This window comes from Prionailurus viverrinus, chromosome X (assembly GCF_022837055.1).
Source record: "Prionailurus viverrinus isolate Anna chromosome X, UM_Priviv_1.0, whole genome shotgun sequence".
NCBI lineage: Eukaryota > Metazoa > Chordata > Mammalia > Carnivora > Felidae > Prionailurus > Prionailurus viverrinus.
The window spans coordinates 76,210,052-76,232,125 of NC_062579.1; the positions used below are offsets into that span (position 1 = coordinate 76,210,052).

The 22,074-nt window shown below is 38.8% G+C and overlaps 1 protein-coding gene across 3 annotated transcripts; it reads left to right on the forward strand.

The window, feature by feature from the left end:
* The first annotated feature begins 16,347 nt into the window (after window positions 1-16,347).
* Window positions 16,348-18,158, forward strand: BEX3 (brain expressed X-linked 3). 3 transcript variants are annotated; one of them, XM_047843866.1, is made up of 3 exons: window positions 16,348-16,462; window positions 17,116-17,200; window positions 17,562-18,158. In XM_047843866.1, exon 3 carries the CDS (start codon window positions 17,586-17,588, stop codon window positions 17,922-17,924), a length of 339 nt encoding a protein of 112 aa, XP_047699822.1. In that variant the 5' UTR covers window positions 16,348-16,462; window positions 17,116-17,200; window positions 17,562-17,585; the 3' UTR covers window positions 17,925-18,158. The 3 variants fall into 3 exon arrangements, with proteins under 3 accessions (XP_047699822.1, XP_047699825.1, XP_047699823.1); XM_047843869.1 differs by having other exon boundaries at window positions 17,604-18,158; XM_047843867.1 differs by lacking the exon at window positions 16,348-16,462 and adding an exon at window positions 16,677-16,727.
* Window positions 18,159-22,074: the final 3,916 nt, after the last annotated feature.

Genomic DNA, 22,074 nt, shown 5'->3' on the forward strand with positions numbered 1-22,074 from the left:
CACACATACATATCCATACCCACAAACATCAAAATGAAGCCCTTTAGCTCACTAAAAGGAGTGATCATGTCTTTCTTTTATTATTTTTTTAATGTTTATTTATTTCTGAGACAGAGAGAGACAGAGCATGAGTGGGGGAGGGGCAGAGAGAGAGGGAGACACAGAATCAGAAGCAGGCTCCAGGCTCTGAGCTGTCAGCACAGAGCCCAATGTGGGGCTCGAACTCACAAACCCTGAAATCATGACCTGAGCCGAAGTCGGTCGCTCAACTGACTGAGCCACCCAGGCGCCCCGATCATGTCTTTTTAAATGGCATTTTGATATCTCACCAAGCTTCCTGCTATCTGGGTTTTTAAGAAATAATTATTTTTAAAAATTTCTCCTAATGGATAATTGTACCATCCTTGCTTTGTAACTGTCAATTTTTTTTTCTTGGACCTAGAGTCCTTTTCCCTTCCATGAACTCTCAGTCCTTTCCAGATGTTATATAATTAGCCTACTACTTAATAAAAAATGAAAGTGAAGCTAAGAGAAAGTGTCTTGGCCAAGGTCACCCAGCTATTAAATGCAATCAATGCCTGCCTAAGATCAAAGCCCTTGCTCCTAATATTTACTCTGTAACAGTTGGTATTTAATAAATATTAACAACAACAACATCATCCAACATCATTGTGATGCTGAAAGAATTCCTGTTATTTCTTCAAAGGTCCATTCCCTTTTGAGTCCTGATCTTGGTTCCCACGGTTCTCCCTGACTGAAGCATTCTCTCAATCACTCCTCACACACTTAGCCTGGATAACCCTTACTCATCCATCTCAGAATGGATGTTACTTCTTTTTTAAAAACTTCTTTTTTTATTGAGATATAATTCACATACCAGACAATTCACCTACTTAAAGTGCACAATTCAGTGGTTTTTACTATATTTAGATATGTGCAACTATCACCATAGTCAATTTTAGAACATTTTCAAGTCAAAAACAAACACCATAACCTTAGCTATGACCCCTCCTCCCATGTCTCTGTCCCTCCAGCTCTAAGAAAATACTAATCTACATTCAGACTCTACATATTTCCCTATCTTGGACATTTCATAAGAGTGTGCTTGTATAAAATGTCTTTGTGACTGGCTTCTTTAACTTAGCATATGTTTTCAAAGTTCATCAATTGTGCAGCAATTTCTTTTTATGGCTGAACAATATTCTATTGTATGGATATGCCACATTTTGTTTATCCATTAATCCATTGATGGATATTTGGGCTGTTTCCATCTTTTACTTATTATGAATAGTGCTGCTATGAACAAGTTTTATAAGGACTCATGTTCTTATTTCACTTGGGTAGATATCTGGGAATTTAATTGCTGGATCATACAGTAATTCCGTGCTTAATTGTTTCAGGAATTGCTATACTGTTTTCTAAAATGGCTGAACATTTGACATTCCCATCAGCAGTGTGTAAGGGTTCCATTTTCCCCATATTATTAAGAACACTTTTTATTATCTGACTTTTTGATTCTAGCCATTTTAATGGGTGAAATGGTATCTCATTGTGGTTTTGATTTGCATTTCCCTGATGACTAATGATGTTGGAAATTTCTTCATGTGTTTATTGGCCATTTGTATATCTTATTTGGAAAAATGTCTATTCAAATACTTTTCCCATTTTAAATTGGGATGTTTGCCTTTTTATTATTGAGTTACAAGTTTTTATTTCATTTACAAGTTCATATCAAATATATGACCTGTATATATTTTCTCCCATTCTGTGGGGTTGGCTTTTCACATTCCAGATGGTGTATTTTGATGCTCAAAAGATTTTAGTTTTGATGAAGTTCAATGTAGTTTTTCTTTTGTTGGTCATGCTTTTGGTGTCATATCTAAGAATCCTTAGCCATATCAAAGGTCATGAAGATTTACCCCTATGTTTTTTTTAAACAATTTTTTAAATGTTTATTTCTGAGACAGAGACAGAGCATGAGTCCAGGAGGGGCAGAGAGAGAGGAAGACACAGAATCAGAAGCAGGCTCCAGGCTCTGAGCTGTCAGCACAGAATCTGACGTAGGGCTCGAACTCACAAACCGTGAGATCATGACCTGAGCCGAAGTTGGTTGCTCAACCAACTGAGCCACCCAGGCGCCCCTATGTTTTTTTCTAATAGTTGTATTATTTTATATTTTATATTTAGATCTCTGATTTATTTTTAGTTAATTTTTTTGTGTATCCTGTGAGGTAAGGATCTAATTTTATTAGTTTGCAAGTCACTAATTGTTCTAGCACTATTTGTGAAAGGATGATTTTTTTTCCATTGAATGGTCTTGGCACCTTTGTTCAAAATTGGCTGACACATGGTTTTATTTCTGCACTCTTGGTTCAATCCCACTGACCTATATGTCTCTCTTGTATGAGTATCACATGGTCTTGATTATCACTGCTTTGTAGTAAGCTTCAAAACCAGAAAATGGTTTGATGTACTTTACTGTTTTCCAAGATTGTTTTGGCTATTTAAGGTTCCTTGCAATGCCATAAATTTTAGAATCAGTCCATCAACTTGCACGAAGTAATCAGATGGGATTCTGAAAGGCATTGCACTGAATCTGTAGATCAATTTGGGGAGTATTGCCATTTTAACAATATTAAAATTTTAAATCCAGGGGCTCCTGGGTGGCTCAGTCAGTTAAGCGTCCGACTTCAGCTCAGGTCATGATCTTGCAGTTTGTGAGTTTAAGCCCCGCATCAGGCTCTGTGTTGACAGTCCAGAGCCTGGAGCCTGCTTCAGATTCTGTGTCTTCCTCACTCTCTGCCCCTCCCCCACTCGTGCACTGTGTCTCTCTCTCAAAAATAAACATTAAATTTTTTTTAAAAACATTTTGAATTCATGAACATGGGATACCTTTTTCCATTTAATTGCATCTTTTTTTTTTCTTCAGTAAGCTCTATGACTAGTGTGGGCTTGAACTCATGTCTGTGAGATCAAGAGTCACATGTTCTACCAACAGAGCCAGCCAGGTGCCCCGAATTTTATAGATTCATTTTTTGGTAATCTCCACATCCAACATGGGGCTCGAACTCATGACCCACGAGATCGAGTTGCATGCTCTTCTGACTGAGCCAACGAGGCACCCCATCTTCTTTAATTTCTTTCAATAATGTTTTGCAGTATTCAAAATATAAATTTTGGACTTTCCTTATTAAATTTATTTCTAAGTATTTTATTCTTTTGATGCTAGTATACATAGAATTGTTGTCTTAATTTCCTTTTCAGATTGTTCATTGCAGGTGTATAGAAACGTAACTGAGTTTAGTATATTGACCTTGCATCCTACAACCATGCTGAAGTTACTTGTTCTATTAGTTTATCAGTGGATCCCATAAAACTTTCTATGTACAAGATAATGTCATCTGTAAATATGGTTCTACTTCTTATTTTTCAATCTGGATGCTTTTCATTTGTTTTTCTTGACTAATTGCCCTGGCTAAAACGTTCAGTGCAATGTTAAATAGAAATGGTGAGAACACACATCTTTGTCTTGTTCCTGATCCTACGGGTAAGGCATCCAGTATATTCAGCACTAAGTCTGATGCCAGCTGGGGTTTTTGGTAATGGATGCCCTTTATCATGTTGAGGAGGTTCCTGATTTAGGGATGTTAAACCAACCTTGCATTCTAGGATAAATCCCAGGTAGTCGTGATGTGTAATTGCTTTTTTATGTTACCAAGATTGTTTTCCTCGTATTTCTTTGGGGGATTTTTGCATCCATTTCTATAAGAGATTCTGGTTGATAGTTTTTCTTGTCATGTCTTTGTCTGGTTTTGTCTGGTATTAGTGTAATACTGATCTCATAAAATGAGAGCTGTATTCTTTCATTTTCTATTGTTTGGAAGAGTCTGTGAAAGATTCTTATTTATTTTTTTAAATGTTTTTATTTTTATTTTTGAGGCAGAGAGAGACAGAGAATGAGCAGGGGAGGGGAAGAGAGAGAGAGAGACACAGAATCCAAAGCAGGCTCCAGGCTCTGAGCTGTCAGCACAGAGCCCGACGTGGGGCTCAAACTCATGGAGTGTGAGATAATGACCTGAGCTGAAGTCGATTGCTTAACCATCTGAGCCACCCAGGTGCCCCAAAAGATTCTTCTTTAAATGTTTGGTAGAATTCAGTAGTGAAGACATGTAGGCCTACATTTTCTTTGTAGGTAGTTTTATTATTATTATTATTATTATTATTACTTATTCAATCTCTTCACTTGCTATAAATTTCTTCAGATTATTTTTTCTTGAGATAGTTTTGGCAGTTTGTGTATTTCTGGTAATTTGTCCATTTCACCTAAGTTATCTAATATAATGGAATACAGTATTTTATATTATTCCTTTATGATCCTTTTTCATATCGATAAGGTCAGTAGTCATGACCTTTTTTTAAATTTCTGATTCTAGTAAATTGAGTTCTCTCTCTCTCTCCTCTCTCTCTCCCCACCCCTACCTCCATCAGTCTAGCTAAAGTTTGTCAATATTATTGATCTTTTCAAAGAACCAGTTTTGGTTTCACTAGTTTTCTCTACTTGTTCCATTCTCCATCTCATTAATTCATGCTCTACTTATTATTATCCCACTTTCTACTTGCTTTATGTTTAGTTTGCTCTTTTTTCCCCACAGTGTCTTAAGGTGGAAAGTTAGGATTTTGATTTGAGACCTTTCTTCTTTTTTAATATAGACATTTAAAACTATATATTTCCCTCTAAGCTCCATCCCAGAAGTTTGGAATATTGTATATTATCCATTCCATAAGCTTTGATATGCTGTATGTTGTGTCTCATTTTCATTCATTTCAAAGTATTTTCTGATTTCCTTTTTGATTTGTTGTTTGATGCACTGGCCATTTAAGAATGTTTTGCTTAATGTCGAGATATCCATGAGTTTCCTATTTTTTTTTCTGTTATTGATATGAAATATTATTCAATTATGGTCAAAGAACATATCTTGTATCATTCCTAACCGTTAAATTTATTTGAGGTTTGTTTTATGGCCTATCACGTGGTCTACCATGAATAATGTTCCATGTGTATTTAAAAGAATGTGCATTATGCTGTTGTTGAGTGGGATATTCAACATATCTATTAGGTCTAGTTAGTACATGGTGTTCTCAAGTCTTTTATTTCCTGGTTGATCTTCTTCCCATTTGGTCTATTTATCAAAAGTGGGGTATTAAAGTCTCCCAACTATTATTGTTGAATTGTCCATTTTGCCTTCCTTTTTGTCACTTTTTTTCTCATGTATTTTGTTGCTTATAATTGTTATATATTCCTTTTGGATTGAGTCTTATCATTATAAAATGTTCCTCTTGCTTCTGGCTTTTGTTCTGGCATTGGAAACAAATCGGAACAAATTCCAAGAACTTGGAAGCCGTCGCTCCATCCTAACAACCAGTAGAACACTGAACAAACTGAAAAACAACTACTCTTCTTAGATCCATTAGAGAATTGAGGTCACTGAGCAAATCATTGCTCCGAAAAAGGAGACACAGACAGGCAAATACAGAGAATTATAATTTGTTGGCACAAAATCCATGAACAGAAACTTCTTCAGGAAACCAGTACTGAGGTAGGAAAACCTAAACTAAAATCAACAAATTGCCAGAAGTTTAATGTGGACATGTCCAGAGAGGCCTAGTCTTAGGGGGTGCTTCCACACTTTTATGAGTTTTACCTCCAGAAGCCCTGGGAGGTTCTCACAGTGAAGACTCTAGAATATCCTCTTGTGCTTCTGGCAAAGGGAGAGGAAAAGTAGCTGTTTTTTATTTATTTTTTTTTAATTTTTGATATTTATTTATTTTGAGAGAGAGAGAGAAAGAGTGTGAGCAGGCAAGGGGCCGAGAGAAGAAGACATAGAATCCAAAGCAGGCTTCAGGCCCTGAACTGTCAGCACAGAGCTTGATGTGGGGCTTGCACTCATGAACCACGAGATCATGACATGAACTGAAGTCGGATGCTTAACCGACTAAGCCACCCTGGAGCTCCAAAAGGTAGCTGTTTTTAAAACATGTGGAGCATTCTAGTCTTTGTAAGAAGGCTTTCCCTCAAGAGAAACTGTTTCACCAAGCCTAACCTACTAGAATTCTAACCTACTAGAATTTTATCAGAGCCCAGCTGACATGGAGGAAGGGAAATATCCAAATCCAAACCCCTCTATCCATCCTGTCTCACCTAAGTAAAGGTGGGGTAGGCAACTGAGAAGCACTTGTGAAGGCTGCAGCCCTGACCATACGCAGATGTTAGGCTCATCTAATTTCCAGTTTCAATAATGCCTTTGGGCATCAATTGCTCTGTAGACTAATTGAATCAAATTGGGTTCCTTTGAAGGAAGAGTTCCAAAGGTCAGTGTTTGATATTTGTTCCAATCCAAGGAGGAATACTCTTCCCAACCATGTCCTTCTGTGGCTCTTTAAAACAATATAGCCAGGCCACAGTTAACTGGTATCTTCATCGAATATATTAATCACTTCCTAAATGCCTCCGCCATAACCATCACTGTTTTTAGAGCACTCGTGGCTTGAATCTCTCCATGCTCTGTTCACAATTAAGTAAGTTTCATCAGGAAAATGTTAGAACCTATAAGCTTTATGATTTTTTTCTCTTCCCAGGCAAAATCTCTGCACCTGGACTCTGGATCTGGGAGTGAGGACAATGGCATTCTTCTTTCAGAATGACACTTCTGCTTTAGGAGCTAATGTCTCAGTGGAGATAGAAAGGAAACAGCAGCCTGAGGTTCTCTCAGCAGCCTGAGGCTTACTTTTCATAGTGTGAAACCATACCTTGAGCCAAGCCAAAAGCAAATAGGGCACCTGTATTCTCAATCGTGTCACATCCACGGGACAACCCCCATTCCATCAGTGAGGGCTGGTTGGAAGGAGAGAGCACTCCCCTCTCAACTGCACTCACCTGGAGATTCTCACAGTGAACACTCTAGAATATCCCCTTTTTATAATTTTCACCAGTTTCACTGGAGAGTAGGTCACCAGAGCTCTTCATGCTGTCATGCCAGAAACTGACCTTCTACACATTGCTTCTTCCTGGAAAACTTCCCTGGGAACTGGATTAAGTCCTCATACTCAGGGCTCCAACTGCCCCTTCAGTACTTACTACACTCTTCCTCTGGCTTCCTCCCATTAAATCATGAACTCCAAAAGAATATAAAGGCTATATCTACTGTGTTCTCTTTTATATCTCCAGGGCCTTGCCTACCACATAGTAGATGCTCAATAAATTATGGTTGCACTGGGGTGCCTGGGTGGCTCAGTTGGTTAATTGACCAACTCTTTATCTTGGCTCAGGTCATGATCTCATGGTTGGTGAGTTTGAGCCCTGTGTCCAGCCCCACGATGGCAGTGCAGAGCCTGCTTGGGATTCTCTGTCTCGATCTCTCTCTGCCCCTCCCTTGCTCACTCTCTATCTCACTCTTTCTCAAAATAAATAAATAAATATTTTTAAAATGATGGTTGAACTGAAAGTATAGTTCTTATATTTTTAAAGTTTTACTTTTAAAAGTTTATTTATTTTGAGAGAGAAAGAGTGCTTGTGTGCGCAAGCAGGGAAGGGACAGAAAGGGAGAGAGAGAGAGAGAGAGAGAGAGAGAGAATCCCAAGCAGTCTCCACACTGTCAGCATGGAGCCTGAAGTGGTGCTTGAACTCCCAGAACTGCGAGATCATGACCTGAGCCAAAATCAAGAATAGGATGCTCAACCGTTGGAAGCCACCCAGATACCCCTTGTTCTTATATTTTTCTTACGTGGAAAGTGCTAAGTCCCGGGAATCAGTACTCCTAAATATGGTACTGAGATTGAGACATAAAATGGGCAGGCAGTGTCTAGCATAGAAAAAGCCTCAAACAATAGACGGATAAAAGAATGAATGAGATATAGATTTGGGATTTATTAGTAAATGAAACTGAGTAGAGGTTAACAGCATGGATTTAGGAAATAGGCTATATGAATTTGAATTCCTTCTCTATTATTTCTTATCTGTTGTTTAGCCTTGCTGTCCTGAAATTCTCTTATTTATAAAATGGAGGATAGTATTAACACCTACCTCATAGGATTTGGGGGAGAATAAAATAATGAATATATATATATATATATATATATATATACACACATATATATATATATATATATATATATATACACACACAACAATGCCTGGCATATATCAACATTTATAGAAGTACTGTTTATTTTCACACTATGTATGTTTGAGAAAACTAGGCTAATTCTATAAATGCTATTTCTAAACCTAAATTTAAAAGAAAAATAATTAATGATATTTTATTCTACTCATAAAAAGGTTACATTTTCCTTGAAGATAATTTAGAAGATAGGAGTAATCAACACCTGACGACCAGCATCAGAATTACACCTTTAATCTCAAAGACGAGGACAATTAAATGGTTGGGGATGAGGGAGGAGTAGAGGCACCAAGTCGCTAGGCATAGGTTTCTAAGTATAAAATATAGTACAAGAAAGATACTGTCATGCTACTGATTCCTGAGTGTCAGATTCATGATGGGAAGTGTAACCCCTGACTCAGGAGCTAGGGTACGGGTATAAAGGAGGGAGGAGAAAGGGAGGGTAAGAAGAGGTGTGCCTGCATGTGTGTGATAAAGAGAGAGTTTACTCTTTAATTAGAGATATATAAAAAAATCAACTACCAACACATAAAAATTACCAGTTTTACTAATCTTTAAAAAGAATGTCTTGCTTATTCTCATATCTACCTGATTTATTATAGAATATTTGGAAAATGTGGATAATCATAAATTAGAATATTTAGGACTTTGGCTTATCACCCATCACCACAAAAGCCAAAAGCAATTATAAATAAAATATTAGTGTATTTCCTTTGATTTTATATACATTAGGTATAAACCTGTAAGATATGTGATATGTGTGTATGTGATTTTGTGTGTGTGTGTGTGTGTGTGTGTGTGTGTGTAGAAACAAATAGTATTAGCCAAGAAATCATAGGTGGCTCTATTTCTAGTTCTGCCACTATTTTCTTTGGTAAACCGAGGCAAGCCTCTTAATTTTTCTGTATCTCAGTTTCCCAATTTCTAAAATAGGCTCTTGGATGAAAATAATTCTAAAGTTGTTACAGTTTTGACAATACATAATTTGTGAAAGCTTAGGACTGCTAGTGATACTGTAAATCATACTCTGTAATTCCAAAATTGGGCAAAAGCATAGAAGACATGACTATAAAATCCAATGTTCTATAAGTCTGCTAATCCATTCTTTTGGCCTTACAGTTTATTTCATTCTATTTCCAATCCTTTCTGATGACATTGTACATCAGTACCTAATTGGCACACAGGTGAATAATTGTGGACAAACATCCTAAACTTTTTTTCTTGTAAAAATTAATTTCTTAGAAATCCTTAAGACAAGAAAAATATGGGTAGAACAAGGTGTGGAAATTCCATTTTAGGTCCTACACAAAACTTATTTTGTACTTAATAATTGTAATCAAACAAGTGTCACTTAACACATTGACTGCCTTGTCTAGCTGGAGCGTAAGAAAGGGATTGTAAGAGCCACATATCAGTAAGGTATGTGATGGTTTTAGAACACGGCTACAGATTATTTGGCATCCCTCCTATCAAAAGTTGGAATCTATAGTCCCTCCTATTGAATCTGACAAGAGGATTTATGATTGTTTTAACCAGTGGAGTACAGAATTTGATCCTATGTGACTTCCAAGTTTAGGTCATAAAAGGCCATATAGCTTCCACCTTGTTTACAGGGAAGATTTGCTTTAAAAGCCCTGAGATGGCCATGTTGGATAGGCTGTATGTGGAAACTTTGGTTGACAGTCCCACTTGAACCTGTCCTTAAGCCATCTCAGTCTCAGCTGTTCCAGGATCCAGATGTTTGAGTCATCTACAGCCTTTCAAGTTACCCTCAGCCAAGCCATCCTAGTTGAGGCCACAGACGTCCTAAAGCAGAGTAGTCCCTGATATGTATTTTCTGAACTTCTGACTCACAGTATCTGTGAGCATAAACATCAGTTATAGTTTACACCAGTGAATGTTGGGGAAGTTGTTACCTATCAATAGCAAATTGGAAGAGATACGTGTCCTGCTGCACATGATAGCCACAGGCACACAATAGTAAAGAAGGCAATGTGTTATTCAAGTCAGCCAAATGGAATTGGGCAAGTGTGAGAAAAGGTGATAAAACAAATGCAGAGTTTTAACTTAGCAGTTCATTTGGTGGGGGGAGGGGGTGGGAATTCATGTAAATTTTTGTATTTCTCATATCTCATGGGAAAAAAAAAAGAATTTTTTTTCTCCAGTTTAACCAGATTCCTGCTCAGCTGGCTTCACTTACCTGTGACCATATGAGTTACAACCCCTGAACCAAAAGCATCTACTGGGCACTATGACCTTGCTAGGTGCTAAAATTGTATCATGAGCAGAATTTACACAGGACTATCAACAGTAAGGCAAGGTAAATTCACCTCATGAACATTGATGTATAAGTTTCCTGATACTCCTCTAAGTTCATCCACAAGTCTAGGGGAAAGTAGGAATGATGCTAGCTGAAGTCTGAAACTAGAAGGGTCAAGGGAATTCTCCTGGCCCACACATAGTCCAGTTCAATTAATCAGTTTAGGAAACTATTTGGGACATAACTTATTTTCCACCAGAGTCTTAAACAAGAGGAGTGAGTGGCCATGGGTCTTTGGTGTTTCAAGATATCATCTGCAGTCTCTGAAATAAAAAGAATAATATAACTCAGCTGTCTAATAGATAATGATGTTCTGTATATTTGTTGCTTTCACATTCAGAAATCTCAGCCTTAAAGCTTTATTATTTCAGATTAGATCTCTTGAATGGAATACATTACCTATCAAATGTTCCAAATTCTTACAGTAGCACCCTTAAAATTTCATCAGGTCCATTCTCAATTCTTCAAAGTTATTGGCATCAAAGTTATAATGGCCATAACTTATAGAGATGTTAGAGATAGAGTAGGCATAATTTCCCATATATTTAATACTTAGTTTCAATTTAATAAGTGCTTAAATTTATTTATTTAAAATTTTTTTTAATGTTTATTTATTTTTGAGAGAGAGAGAGAGAAAGACAGAGCATGAGTTGGAAGGGGAAGAGAATCTGAAGCAGGCTCCAGGCTCTGAGCTGTCAGCACAGAGACTGATGCAGGGCTCAAACTCACAAATCACGAGATCATGACCTGAACCAAAGTAGGACGATTAACCCACTGAGCCATCCAGGCACCCCAATAAGTGCTTAAATTTAGAGAAAATGAGAGAACTACAATAAGATTGCAGCAATGAAGCATCAGGAAGATAGAACTATTCTAGGCTGGAACAGAGATACCCATACCCACAGAGTCCACAAGGTCTCAGACTACCATCTCCCAAGTGTGGAATTCACTCAGGAGAGAACAATAGGATACTAACTACAATCCAACTGGGTGCATTTCCAGCCAAATACATGTGAGCTGTATCATGGCAACATGCAAAAAGATTTCAGCAAAGAGTTTTCTCTGATGGGATACTAATCCAATATCTCCACAATTTGATTAAAGGAAAACTATTTAAGGCAAAATCACACAACAAGGTTTGTTCCCCCCAATAGCTGTCTCAATCGTGCTCTTTCTGTCAAGCCCTTCCCCTCTTTCTACTGGGCAATGGGCTTCTTTAACTACATCTTAATCCTGTTCCCCAACTTCTTAGTCACTTTTACTTACTAAAATAGTCTCAGTTGGACTGTTAAAAATTTGGAGTGTGTGGGTGGCTCGGTTGGTTAAGCGTCCAACTTCAGTTTATGTCACGATCTCATTCTTTGTGAGTTCCAGCCCTGTGTCAGGGTCTCTGCTGACAGCTCAGAGCCTGGATCCTGCTTCAGATTCTGTCTCCCTCTCTCTCTTCCCCTCCCCCACTCGCACTCTGTCTCTTGCTGTCTCAAAAATAAACAAACATTAAAATTTTTTTTTAAATTTGGCTCTAAGTATTTTAAAATACCAATCTCAGTTTTAATTCAGAATCCTTCTCATCCCTGTAGGAGATCTATCTATCTATCTATCTATCTATATCTTCTATATCTATCTACAGTTATATCTGTAGATATAGAGATTGATTGATTGATTACAAGTTCTTGACTCCAACGATTATGGAGGCTGTGAAGTCCCACAGTGTGCTGTCTGTAACCTGGAGAGCCAGGAAAGCCAATAGTGTAGTTCAAAGGCCTGAGATCTGGAGAGCTGAGGTGTAGATACCAGTCTGAATTAGAAGTCCTCAGAACCAGGAATACCAAGGGCAGAAGATCAGTGTCACAGCTCAAGCATTCAGAAAGAGAACAAATTCAATCTTCCTCTTCCTTTCTGTTCTATTCAGGCTCTCAGTGGATTGGCTGGTCCTCACCCACATTGGGGAGGGCCACCTGCTTTACTCAGTTCACCAGTTCAATTACAAACCTCTTCCAGAAACACCCTCACAGACATGCCCAGAAATAATGTTTAACCAGGTATATGGACATCCTGTGGCTTAGTCATGACACATAAAATTAACCATCACCACCCTCCCTCCTTCCTTGTGTTTACTCAGATGAGTTTGAAGGATGGGGATACAAAGACAACTCTTTATCTGGCTACCTAGTTAGTAAGACTGCTGTCCCTATGTGATTAATCATCACTGAGGTTCAAGGTTTTTTTCTTAAGTTTGTTTATTTTGAGAGAGAGAGAGAGAGAGAGAGAGAGAGTACACAGGTGCACAAACAGTGAGGGATGGGTAGAGAGAGGGAGAGAGACAGAATCCCAAGCAGGCTCTGCACTGTCAGCACAATGAACTGGGGCTTGAACTCACTAACTGTGAGTTCATGACCTGAGCCGAAATCAAGAGTTTGACAATTAAGTGACTGAGTCACCCCGGTGCCCCTCAAGTTTAATTTCTATAGAGCCTTATGATGAGGACTCACACCCAAGCAGCTTCCTTAGGTTTTGTTGGCACCTTGGAAGACTGGGACACACTTTGCATGTGACTCCTAGCTGATGACCCTGGAAAGGCATTACTGTGATTCATAGGTCTCTTTGCCCTACTCTGTAACAGTTTATGGTAAGCCTTTATCTAAATAATTCCCCTCCCTAGTTCCAATCCCAGAGCCTGTAGGCATGATAGGATTTATTTCTCATGCCTCTCCAAAATTGAGAAGTTAGGTAGGGGGTCAATCTTAGCTCTTTTTCTACCTGGCAATACCACCACATCATCTTTCCAAAATGTTATTTCCAGTATCCTTGTAGCTTGTAGGTAGCTCAAAATCCCAGTGGTAAAGCAGAGGAATGAGAAATAAACCTTACCATCTTGTAGATATCCCTAAACTTTATGTGCAATTCTTTTGGGATTCCATTCCCTTATCATCTACCATAATCACAGGAGATAAGGAGAGGGGATAGGTTCTTTCCACAAACATTGCACTTCCCAAAATGTGAACCCAGTCTCCTCTTTCCCAGCACAATACTACCTATTATTTCAGGGTAAGAGCGATAAAACTAGTTCATTCTCCCTCTGTCTTTGAGGGCACATGAGTCTCTAACTAAGACTCTTGTGTCCTTCTAACTCAGCCTTGGGAAATTTTAAATTTTGTTCTCAGCAGGCTGTTAGCTATCTCCAAATTCTAAGACAATTCCAAGGACAAGAAATGATCTCAATCAACACCTCACAACATGTTAGTAAAGATAACATCATTTCCAGGACATTTTTCACCTATCTTTAAAACATCAGTTCATTATGGGGCGCTGGGTGGATCAGTCGGTTAGGGGTTAAGCGTCTGACTCTTGATTTTGGCTCAGGTCATGATCTCATGGTTTAGGAGTTCGAGCCCTGCATCAGGCTCTGCATTGTCACTGCTTGGGATTCTCTCTCTCTCCCCCTCCCTTCCTATCCCTCCCCACCAAAATAAATAAATAAACTTAAAAAAAAGCATTGTTTAAAAAAAATCACTTCATTATAACCAATCTCCCATGTAGCTTAATATCTGATCTGGAAAAATACATAAATGTATATTTTCATCTAAGAAAATTTGGTAGTTTCAAACAAAAGGCATTCAAGATGGATCAAAAAGACAACAGCACAGCATTTAGCCACTGAGATAAATAAAAATCCTCTTTTTAAACTTTATTGTCAATAGTTATTTCAAGGAATTCATTCTAGGTAATTCCTAATTTTCATAAAAGCTTTTTTGTATTGCTCTAAATACAGTCCCCTGAATGAAAAACAACTACTTAGCCTCAGTAGTGGATGCATTCAGTCAGCAAATATTCACTAATCACCTACTTTGTACAAGGAACCCTATAAGCCATTGGGTATGCAAAGTAGAATAAAGCAAGACATGTTTTGGGCCCTCGTGGATTTTAAAGACAAGTGGATTTAGCTAAGGAAAGAATTATGCTCTGCCTACTCTTCAAATCTTGTTAGAAACTATCTAATAATGGTAAAAAAAAAAAGCCAAATTTTATTGAAGATTTATTAGGCTCTGTGTAAGTACTTGATATATGTGATTTACTTCCAACAATCCCTGTTTCACAGAGGAAGCACAGAGACCTTAATAAGTAATTGATCAAAAGTCACACTTCAAGTAAGTAGCAGATATGATTTACCACACAGCTCATGTTTTCAATCAGCATCAATTCAGCCAATGTCGTTAATAGACCTATCTGTATGAAGAGTTATGAACTGTTAAACAGAATCCAGGAATCACTAGCATTCCTTTAAAAGACATTTTTGGGTGTGATTATGTAATTTAAGCTTTTGGAACTTGTTTAAAAGAAAACCACAAGCCACAAATGGCATCACTTAGATTAAGGCCCCAAGTCAGTAAACCAAGAATTAATACCTAACCTAACTGCAGTTTTGACTCCCTAGGAATGTAACCTTTAACCAGTCTGTCAGGAATTTTCTGGTGAGTACCAATAAGGTAATCCATCACATGGACCCTCTTCATCCTCCCAAAGTAAAATCAGGTAATCCACATACTAAGACCCTTTTGTCTCCAAATGAAGGTGGCTTCAAGTAAAATAATCCTCTTTTCTGTTTAGGACTTCCCCATCCTGCCCTCAAAAACCTTTCTTTTCCTGTAGCCTACTGGAGCCCCCCTCTGTTTGCTAGCTGAGATGCTTCTTAATTATTTAATAAAACCAATTAAATCTTCAAATGTACTTGGTTGAATTTTGTTTTTCAACAAGCTATATATATAAATATCTCCAAAAGTACATATGTGTAATTGTATATATCTCTAAAACCTCAAACTATATATGCACTAGGCATATACTCTTCCTTTATTCAATATCCCAACTAGCTTAGCAGGCTAGGAGATTACATAGGAGTTTGGAACCAAAACCAGAGGCAGTAAGCACTTGTCTGACCTGTCTTGCGTCAATGCACATAACTTTTGGTTCCTTTATCACAACTAACACCTACTAAATATTTTTTATAATAAATGCAGCTTTCCTAAAGATATCTGTGATAAAATTTATTTAGTTACTTCAAGGTAGAGAAAGGAACATTTACACTCAAGGTGAGTTTCAGTCTAAAGTTTAGTTGCTTCACATACCCTCTGTTTATTTCTAATATTTTTTGAAACACTTACATCAAAAGGCAGATGGCTTTGGAAGTAGTTTCTGCATATTGTATACTACTGATTATTCTAAGGAGATATTTGTAGGGATGGTTTGGAAAGTTTGTAAAGAAAAGAAAGGAGTTAAAAGGCTTCTTTTCTCCAAAGACTATGGTATCAAAAACGTCACAAATTTACATTAAATGACCAATATCTGACAACTGGACTTCTCCCTAAATATTTACAGATCATTTTGAAAATACCAACTGATGCCACTTTTTTCAAAGTAAAAATTTGAAACAAGGTAGTATGTTTCAAAGCGGATGTTAATGTTGTATGGAACGCAGATAAAATATTTTGTGTGATGCAGGTGAATATAATGAATGGGGCTTTTTCATTCTGCACGATGAAGCATTTTTTTTTCCAAAACTGAAATCTTACAATTTTTAATTTTTTGTGGTATGCCGACTTTTTACAAATGGAAATAAGGAGAAATTCTCCCGAAGAATTCACTCTTTGCCTCTCTTTCTGACAAGTCCCTTGCTCCCTCCCCACCCCAGCCCACTTTCTAAATTTCCTGGAAAGGTGTGAATTCAGGGGGCGCGATGGCCCCCGGCGGAGTTGCAACTGCTGGGATGCAGGTGGGGGAAGTGGGGGCGTGGTCAGTGAGGGGAAGGGAACAGGCCGAAAGGGCAGAAATCCTGGCCAAGTCGAGAGTGGGAAGGGCGAGAGTGTTGCAGACCCGCCAGGGTAACCTGAGAATGGTTGACTCCAACCGCTGGAAGATGAGGCACTAGTGGGCCTTCAGATTGGAGAGGACCAAGCTGAGCGACAGGAAGGTGCGCGCTGGGGCTCTGCGCACAAGCAGACGGAGGGGATTGCGTGTGCGTGTGCACTCGGCGAGGGGTGGGGGCGGGCACTCCCGCCTCACTAGCCCCCGGAGTTGGGGGGAGGGGGTAGCTCATAGGTGACGCGGGGCCCTCACGTGACCTGGAGCTGCAGAGCGACGCAGACTTCGGTGCAGTCGTCACTCCCACCTGGGTACCAGCTCCCCGCTGCCCTGCGCCGGACTGGCTGGCACTGGGCCCAAGGAAAGCGGAGCAGGTGAGGGCTCCAGGGCCCGCGCGCTAACGCCAGGGCGACAACAGCAGGCCTACCCCTCAGGGAGGCGTAAAGGATCAGCGCAGCGGGTCCCGGCCAGGTTTCTCCACACCCAGCATTCTTGGGAACATCAGTAGTGGCTCCCTGGGGTGGGGGTGCTGGAGCGGCCGGGAGGGCAGCCAAGCCACTAAGAGTGATGGGAAATCACCTCCGAGTTCGTACAGGAAAATGGTGAACCTCTGAGGCGGGCTGGGGGAGGCTAGGGGTTGGGGCTGGAGATGCGGATGGGGGGTGGCCAGGCAGTCCGGGACCCTGAAGGGACCAGGTGGTGGCTGGTCGGCGCCAAACGCTTCGCCACAGTCCAGGATCCCTCCACCCCGGCCCTCTGCAGGTCTGAGGGTCTAGGTGTGAAGTGTCGCGGCGGCGCACGCACGGCGAGAATCGGGTGAAAGAGGAGACTGCAAGGATAGGCCCAGGTCGGTGCGGGGGCACAGCGTGGGGGGGCGGGTGCAGAGCCCAGTTTGAGATCCCCTCCCAATTCCCCCATCCCTGTCTCCTGTCCTCCATTTTGGTGCCTGCGGAGCTCGGGGAAAGAATCCTGGGAAAGGAAAAATGGTGGGCTTTAGGGGAGGGAGGGAGAAAGGAGAGAGCTGGAGGGAGAGGCTCGAATTGGAGGCCCCCTAGAGGACGCCTGAAGCTCCTAAGGTGGGGGAAATTAACAAAAACAAAACCAAAACAAAACAAAAAACACCTTTGCTATCAGAGCTCTGAATCCTGCTGGTCAGTACACCAAGCATTCAGTCTCTCTCCTTGCCTTTGTTTTACTTGTGTTCAAAGAAAAACAACCAGGAAAAAAATCTCATGGCAAATATCCACCAGGAAAACCAAGAAATGGAGCAGCCCATGCAGAATGGAGAGGAAGACCGCCCTTTGGGAGGGGGCGAAGGCCACCAACCTGCAGGAAATAATAGACGGGGACAGGCTCGCCGACTTGCTCCTAATTTTCGATGGGCCATACCCAATAGGCAGGTCAATGATGGGATGGGTGGAGATGGAGATGATATGGAAATGTTCATGGAGGAGATGAGAGAAATCAGGAGAAAACTTAGGGAGCTGCAGTTGAGGAATTGTCTGCGTATCCTGTTGGGGGAGCTCTCTAATCACCATGACCATCATGATGAATTTTGCCTTATGCCTTGACTCCTGCCATTTTCCATGAGATTAATACTGTGATTCACACTGTTTTCTTCTTGCATTTTCCTGATAACACCTTTACTGATCCGTTTGCTGTGAACCTTACATAATTTCCATGTGTCAGGTGGGTTCTGTGTTACCAGATTCGAATTGGAAATTGCCTTGGCACCCAGTCTAAGTTTCTGTCAACAGTAGAATCACCTATTTGCATGGAAAAGTATAAAGTAATAAAGCAATTAAAAAGCAATCTATACATTCATTATTGTCTCATTTAAAAGCATATGTATATATTATATGACCCCCCCCATACAAAAAAACAGAAATCAGATGTCCCATGGTGTTAATTGGGTCACATTTCTCTGTAGTTGGGTAATATGTGACTTTTTTCCTTTTATTACCCGGAGTTTTAGAAGTGAAAACAGTTTTTCAATGAGTCTGAATGTAGTACAGGTATGTAATACTGGTTCAACAAACCTTAAAGTAAACTCTTAAGTATTTTCCAGTTTTACCTGGAAGTATAAAGCCTCTCTTTATTACAGATGTATTCCTTTAAAGAGTCAGTTTTCTCTTCTGTGGAATGGGGAATAATGCTTGGCTTACAGGGCTTTTGAGTGGAATAGATGAGGTGTGAAACTTGGGCTGCTCCTATGGAACTCGATCTGGTACTTGGGAAGGACTAAAGGGAGTGTTCACCTATGCTCACAAGTCCAGAGGGCAAAAATAGGTGGCTTCCACCTAGTCATTCCTCTGATATTTGCAATACTGCTCCCCTGATCACTGCCATTCCTGTTGGGTATACTTTCCTTCCTGCTGGGTCCTGATTCTGTTTCTGTTGCTGATGTGTGTCCTCAAGGTAACAGAATCCCACTGATTTCTCTCCAGTCCCCAGTGTGCTGCTAATCCCTGCCCTCTTGACTCCTATAAAAGTCTGAAGAATGTCTTTCTCCCCACTTTAAAGTTATATTTATCCAAGTGAGTACGATTCAATGGTTGATGGTCTTTTGTTGGTTCTTAACAAAATAGCCCTTTTTGGTATTATTTTCATGATCTTCTTCCAAGGACTCAGACATGAATAAACTAGGGCCTACCTCAGGAGACATATCTAGATGTCTCACCACAGTGTGTCCAGAATTGCACTGCTTCAAACCTCCAAAACAGATCAAAAGCTTTGTTTTGCCTGTGTTTCTACCCTTCGTGGGGATTTTCTCAAAAGAGAGCCTGGGAAGGCCAACTCAACCAGTTTAACAGACTTACCCGGAAGACCTCTAAATCACATTAGGGGGACACATTTTAAACCTAAAACACACTTCCGTTTATATCCCTTCCACCCTGGAAAAATGAAATTGCTTTGTAAATTCTTAAAAACTATATTAAATATTTGGCATAATTTTTACGTGAGTGTATGCCCTTCTTGTGACTAATTTTGTCTTAATCATCTTGGAGCTTAGTTTCTAGTGTAGTGCCTGACATAGTAGATATTCAATTAGTAATCATTTTCATTGGTTAATTAACTATAATGGAGTTACAAACCCAGCTTAATATTGTTCCTGTCCTTAATTAAATGTCCTAAGGCAAGTAACTGTTTATTTGGAAAGTATTTTAATTTCCAAAGGAACATGGCAAGTCTCTAACCCAAAATCTAATTTTTTTTTAGACCTGGAATGTATCAGTGCTTATGTAAACACAGATCCCTTATTTGCATAATTACCTAGGGAAAATGTTAAAAATGGTGACACTTGCATACTCTTCCCACTTTTAACCCCCTTCCCCTTATCATCTCTTGAATCACCTGATCAGGAACTACTGTTGTGACAGTTCCTGAGGTGATTCTGATGCATCTGAGTTATGACAACATAGGCATAATGGTAATTTACACCATTTTACAGTATCATCTCAATTACCTTGCTTATTTGATAATACAATAAATATTCCTTTCCAAAATATAGTATTTCTAAAATTAGATTGCATTAAAACATCAATATATATTTATAAACCAATACTGCTTTTTATCTTTCCAAATATCTTATAAAGCTAATGCATTATCATGAATCTATTATTAATAATTATGTAATAATTATTAATTAAATAAGTTAGGCATTATCATTTCTATGCAAGCCTGTACCCTTTTACACCAATGATTTTGTTTTAATCACCCTGGAGCTCAGTTTCTAGTACAGTACCTGGTACAGTAAATATTCAATAACAATCATTTATGCTTTTGTTAATTATTAATATTAAATTTCTTAGCAACTGTAATTTACCTAAAATAATATGTAGCAACAATTAGTGGGTCTTTGTGGGTGATTTACTTATTTATTTATTTATTTATTTATTTATTTATTTATCTTTTTACCATTTATTTATTATTGAGAGACAGAGACAGAGCATAAGCATGGGAGGGGCGAAGAGAGGAGGAGACACAGAATCTGAAGCAGGCTCCAGGCTCTGAGCTGTTAGCACAGAGCTGGACGTGGGCTGAACTCGATCCTGACCTGAGCCAAAGTTGGATGCCTAACCGACTGAGCCACCCAGGCACCCTTGTGGGTGGTTTATTCCTTTACACCCTCACGTTTTAAAAGTTTCTGTGTGGAACATTTAAAAGTGTAATACTTCCATAATTATTTTTGTAATACAAGGTTATTACACATATTTGGGTTATGCAGAAAATATAAGGAAGAATATAAACAAAACCATAAGTTAATTGTCCAAAGAAAATACTTGTATTTTTTTTTTTTACTATTATATTTAATCATGATAAAGCCAAGCTCAGCTTCTTAGGAGGAATACTTCCTTTTTCAAAACCCTCCAGTGAAACACATTTAGTTTGTTATGTTTATTTTTTTAATCTTCTCTCATCAAAACTAATTGGATCACATTTGAACAACTTTCAATTAGCTTCTGTTTTTTAAAACTGTGAAAATAAGTCTTCATGTTTTCTAAGGTCAATTCTCAGTTGGCATATTGGGACCATTAAGTGAATACATTTAATAAAACTGAACAGAATTATTTGTTTATGAAACTTAAAAGTCTCATAAGTAGAAAAAGGACTAGATTGCATGAATGAAATGGACAAAATACCATATCTGTTTTCTGTCACCTTTCCTGACATCACATATATCATGTAATAAACATGCTGATTTTGATTAGAAATACTCCATTTTAAAATTTTCAAGCAGATTGCGTGTAATGTAGTTGCTATCTCATGTGTGATCAGTTGTAATGCTTTCTAAGTGATATAAATCTACATAAGCAAATATGTATAGGCATCCCTATCAATTCAATTATTTCCTGTTTAGAGATTTACTCTTAGAAGCTGACAGAAAATATTTTTTATTTAGTGAATTTCATCTGAAGAGAGAAATCCTCAGATATATGACAATTAAAAATCATTTTCGCACAAATGAAAAGAACGTTATTGTGTTTAATTGTAAATCATGCATGCTAAAGTGGCATTTGTTGTTGCTTTGGAACAGAAGAAAAAATGTATTAAGAAAAAAATTTAGAGGGAAGGAGTATGAGTGGGGGAGAAGCAGAGGCAAAGGGAGAGAGATTCTCAAGCAGTCTCCCTGCCCAGTGTGGAGCCCCCACGCAGGGGTTAATCTCACAACTGTGAGATCATGACCTGAGTCAATCAAGAGTCAGATGCTCAACTGGCTGGGCCACCCAGGCTCCCCCTTAAGAAAAATTGTAATCTTATTTTCAACACCCTGTTTCCTTTACTGAGCTCACATGAGTATAAATTAATTTTAGATTTTTTATGTATTTCTCCTAATTTCATAAGTATTACTTAATTTCCTTTTATATTAAAGTTTGATTTTTAAAAGAGGAAACAAACTAAATGTGTCAAAGACAGTGAAGAACTTTATGAAAACTTGTTGAAAAAACAATAAATTTCAAATTACTTTGGAATTATTTAGCTAGTAATATAAACTTAGTAGCTATTATCATGACAATGCCTCAGTTCATTTTACTCTATTCATTGGTAAAATGGAGATAATTTCCAGGGCTGCTGTGAGAACTAAAAGAGGTAAAGAACACGTAAGCTGTGTTTTAATTGTTTATGTTCATCAGCACATGCAGGATAAAAGGCCTTCGGATTCCCCTCAGTTGTTGGAAGTAGCATACAAACTATGCCACAAGCCAACTTCATTCCTCT

Coding starts and splice junctions, on each gene's coding strand:
- BEX3 (XM_047843866.1), top strand. CDS start 17,586: ATGGCAAATATCCACCAGGAAAACCAAGAAATGGAGCAGCCCATGCAG.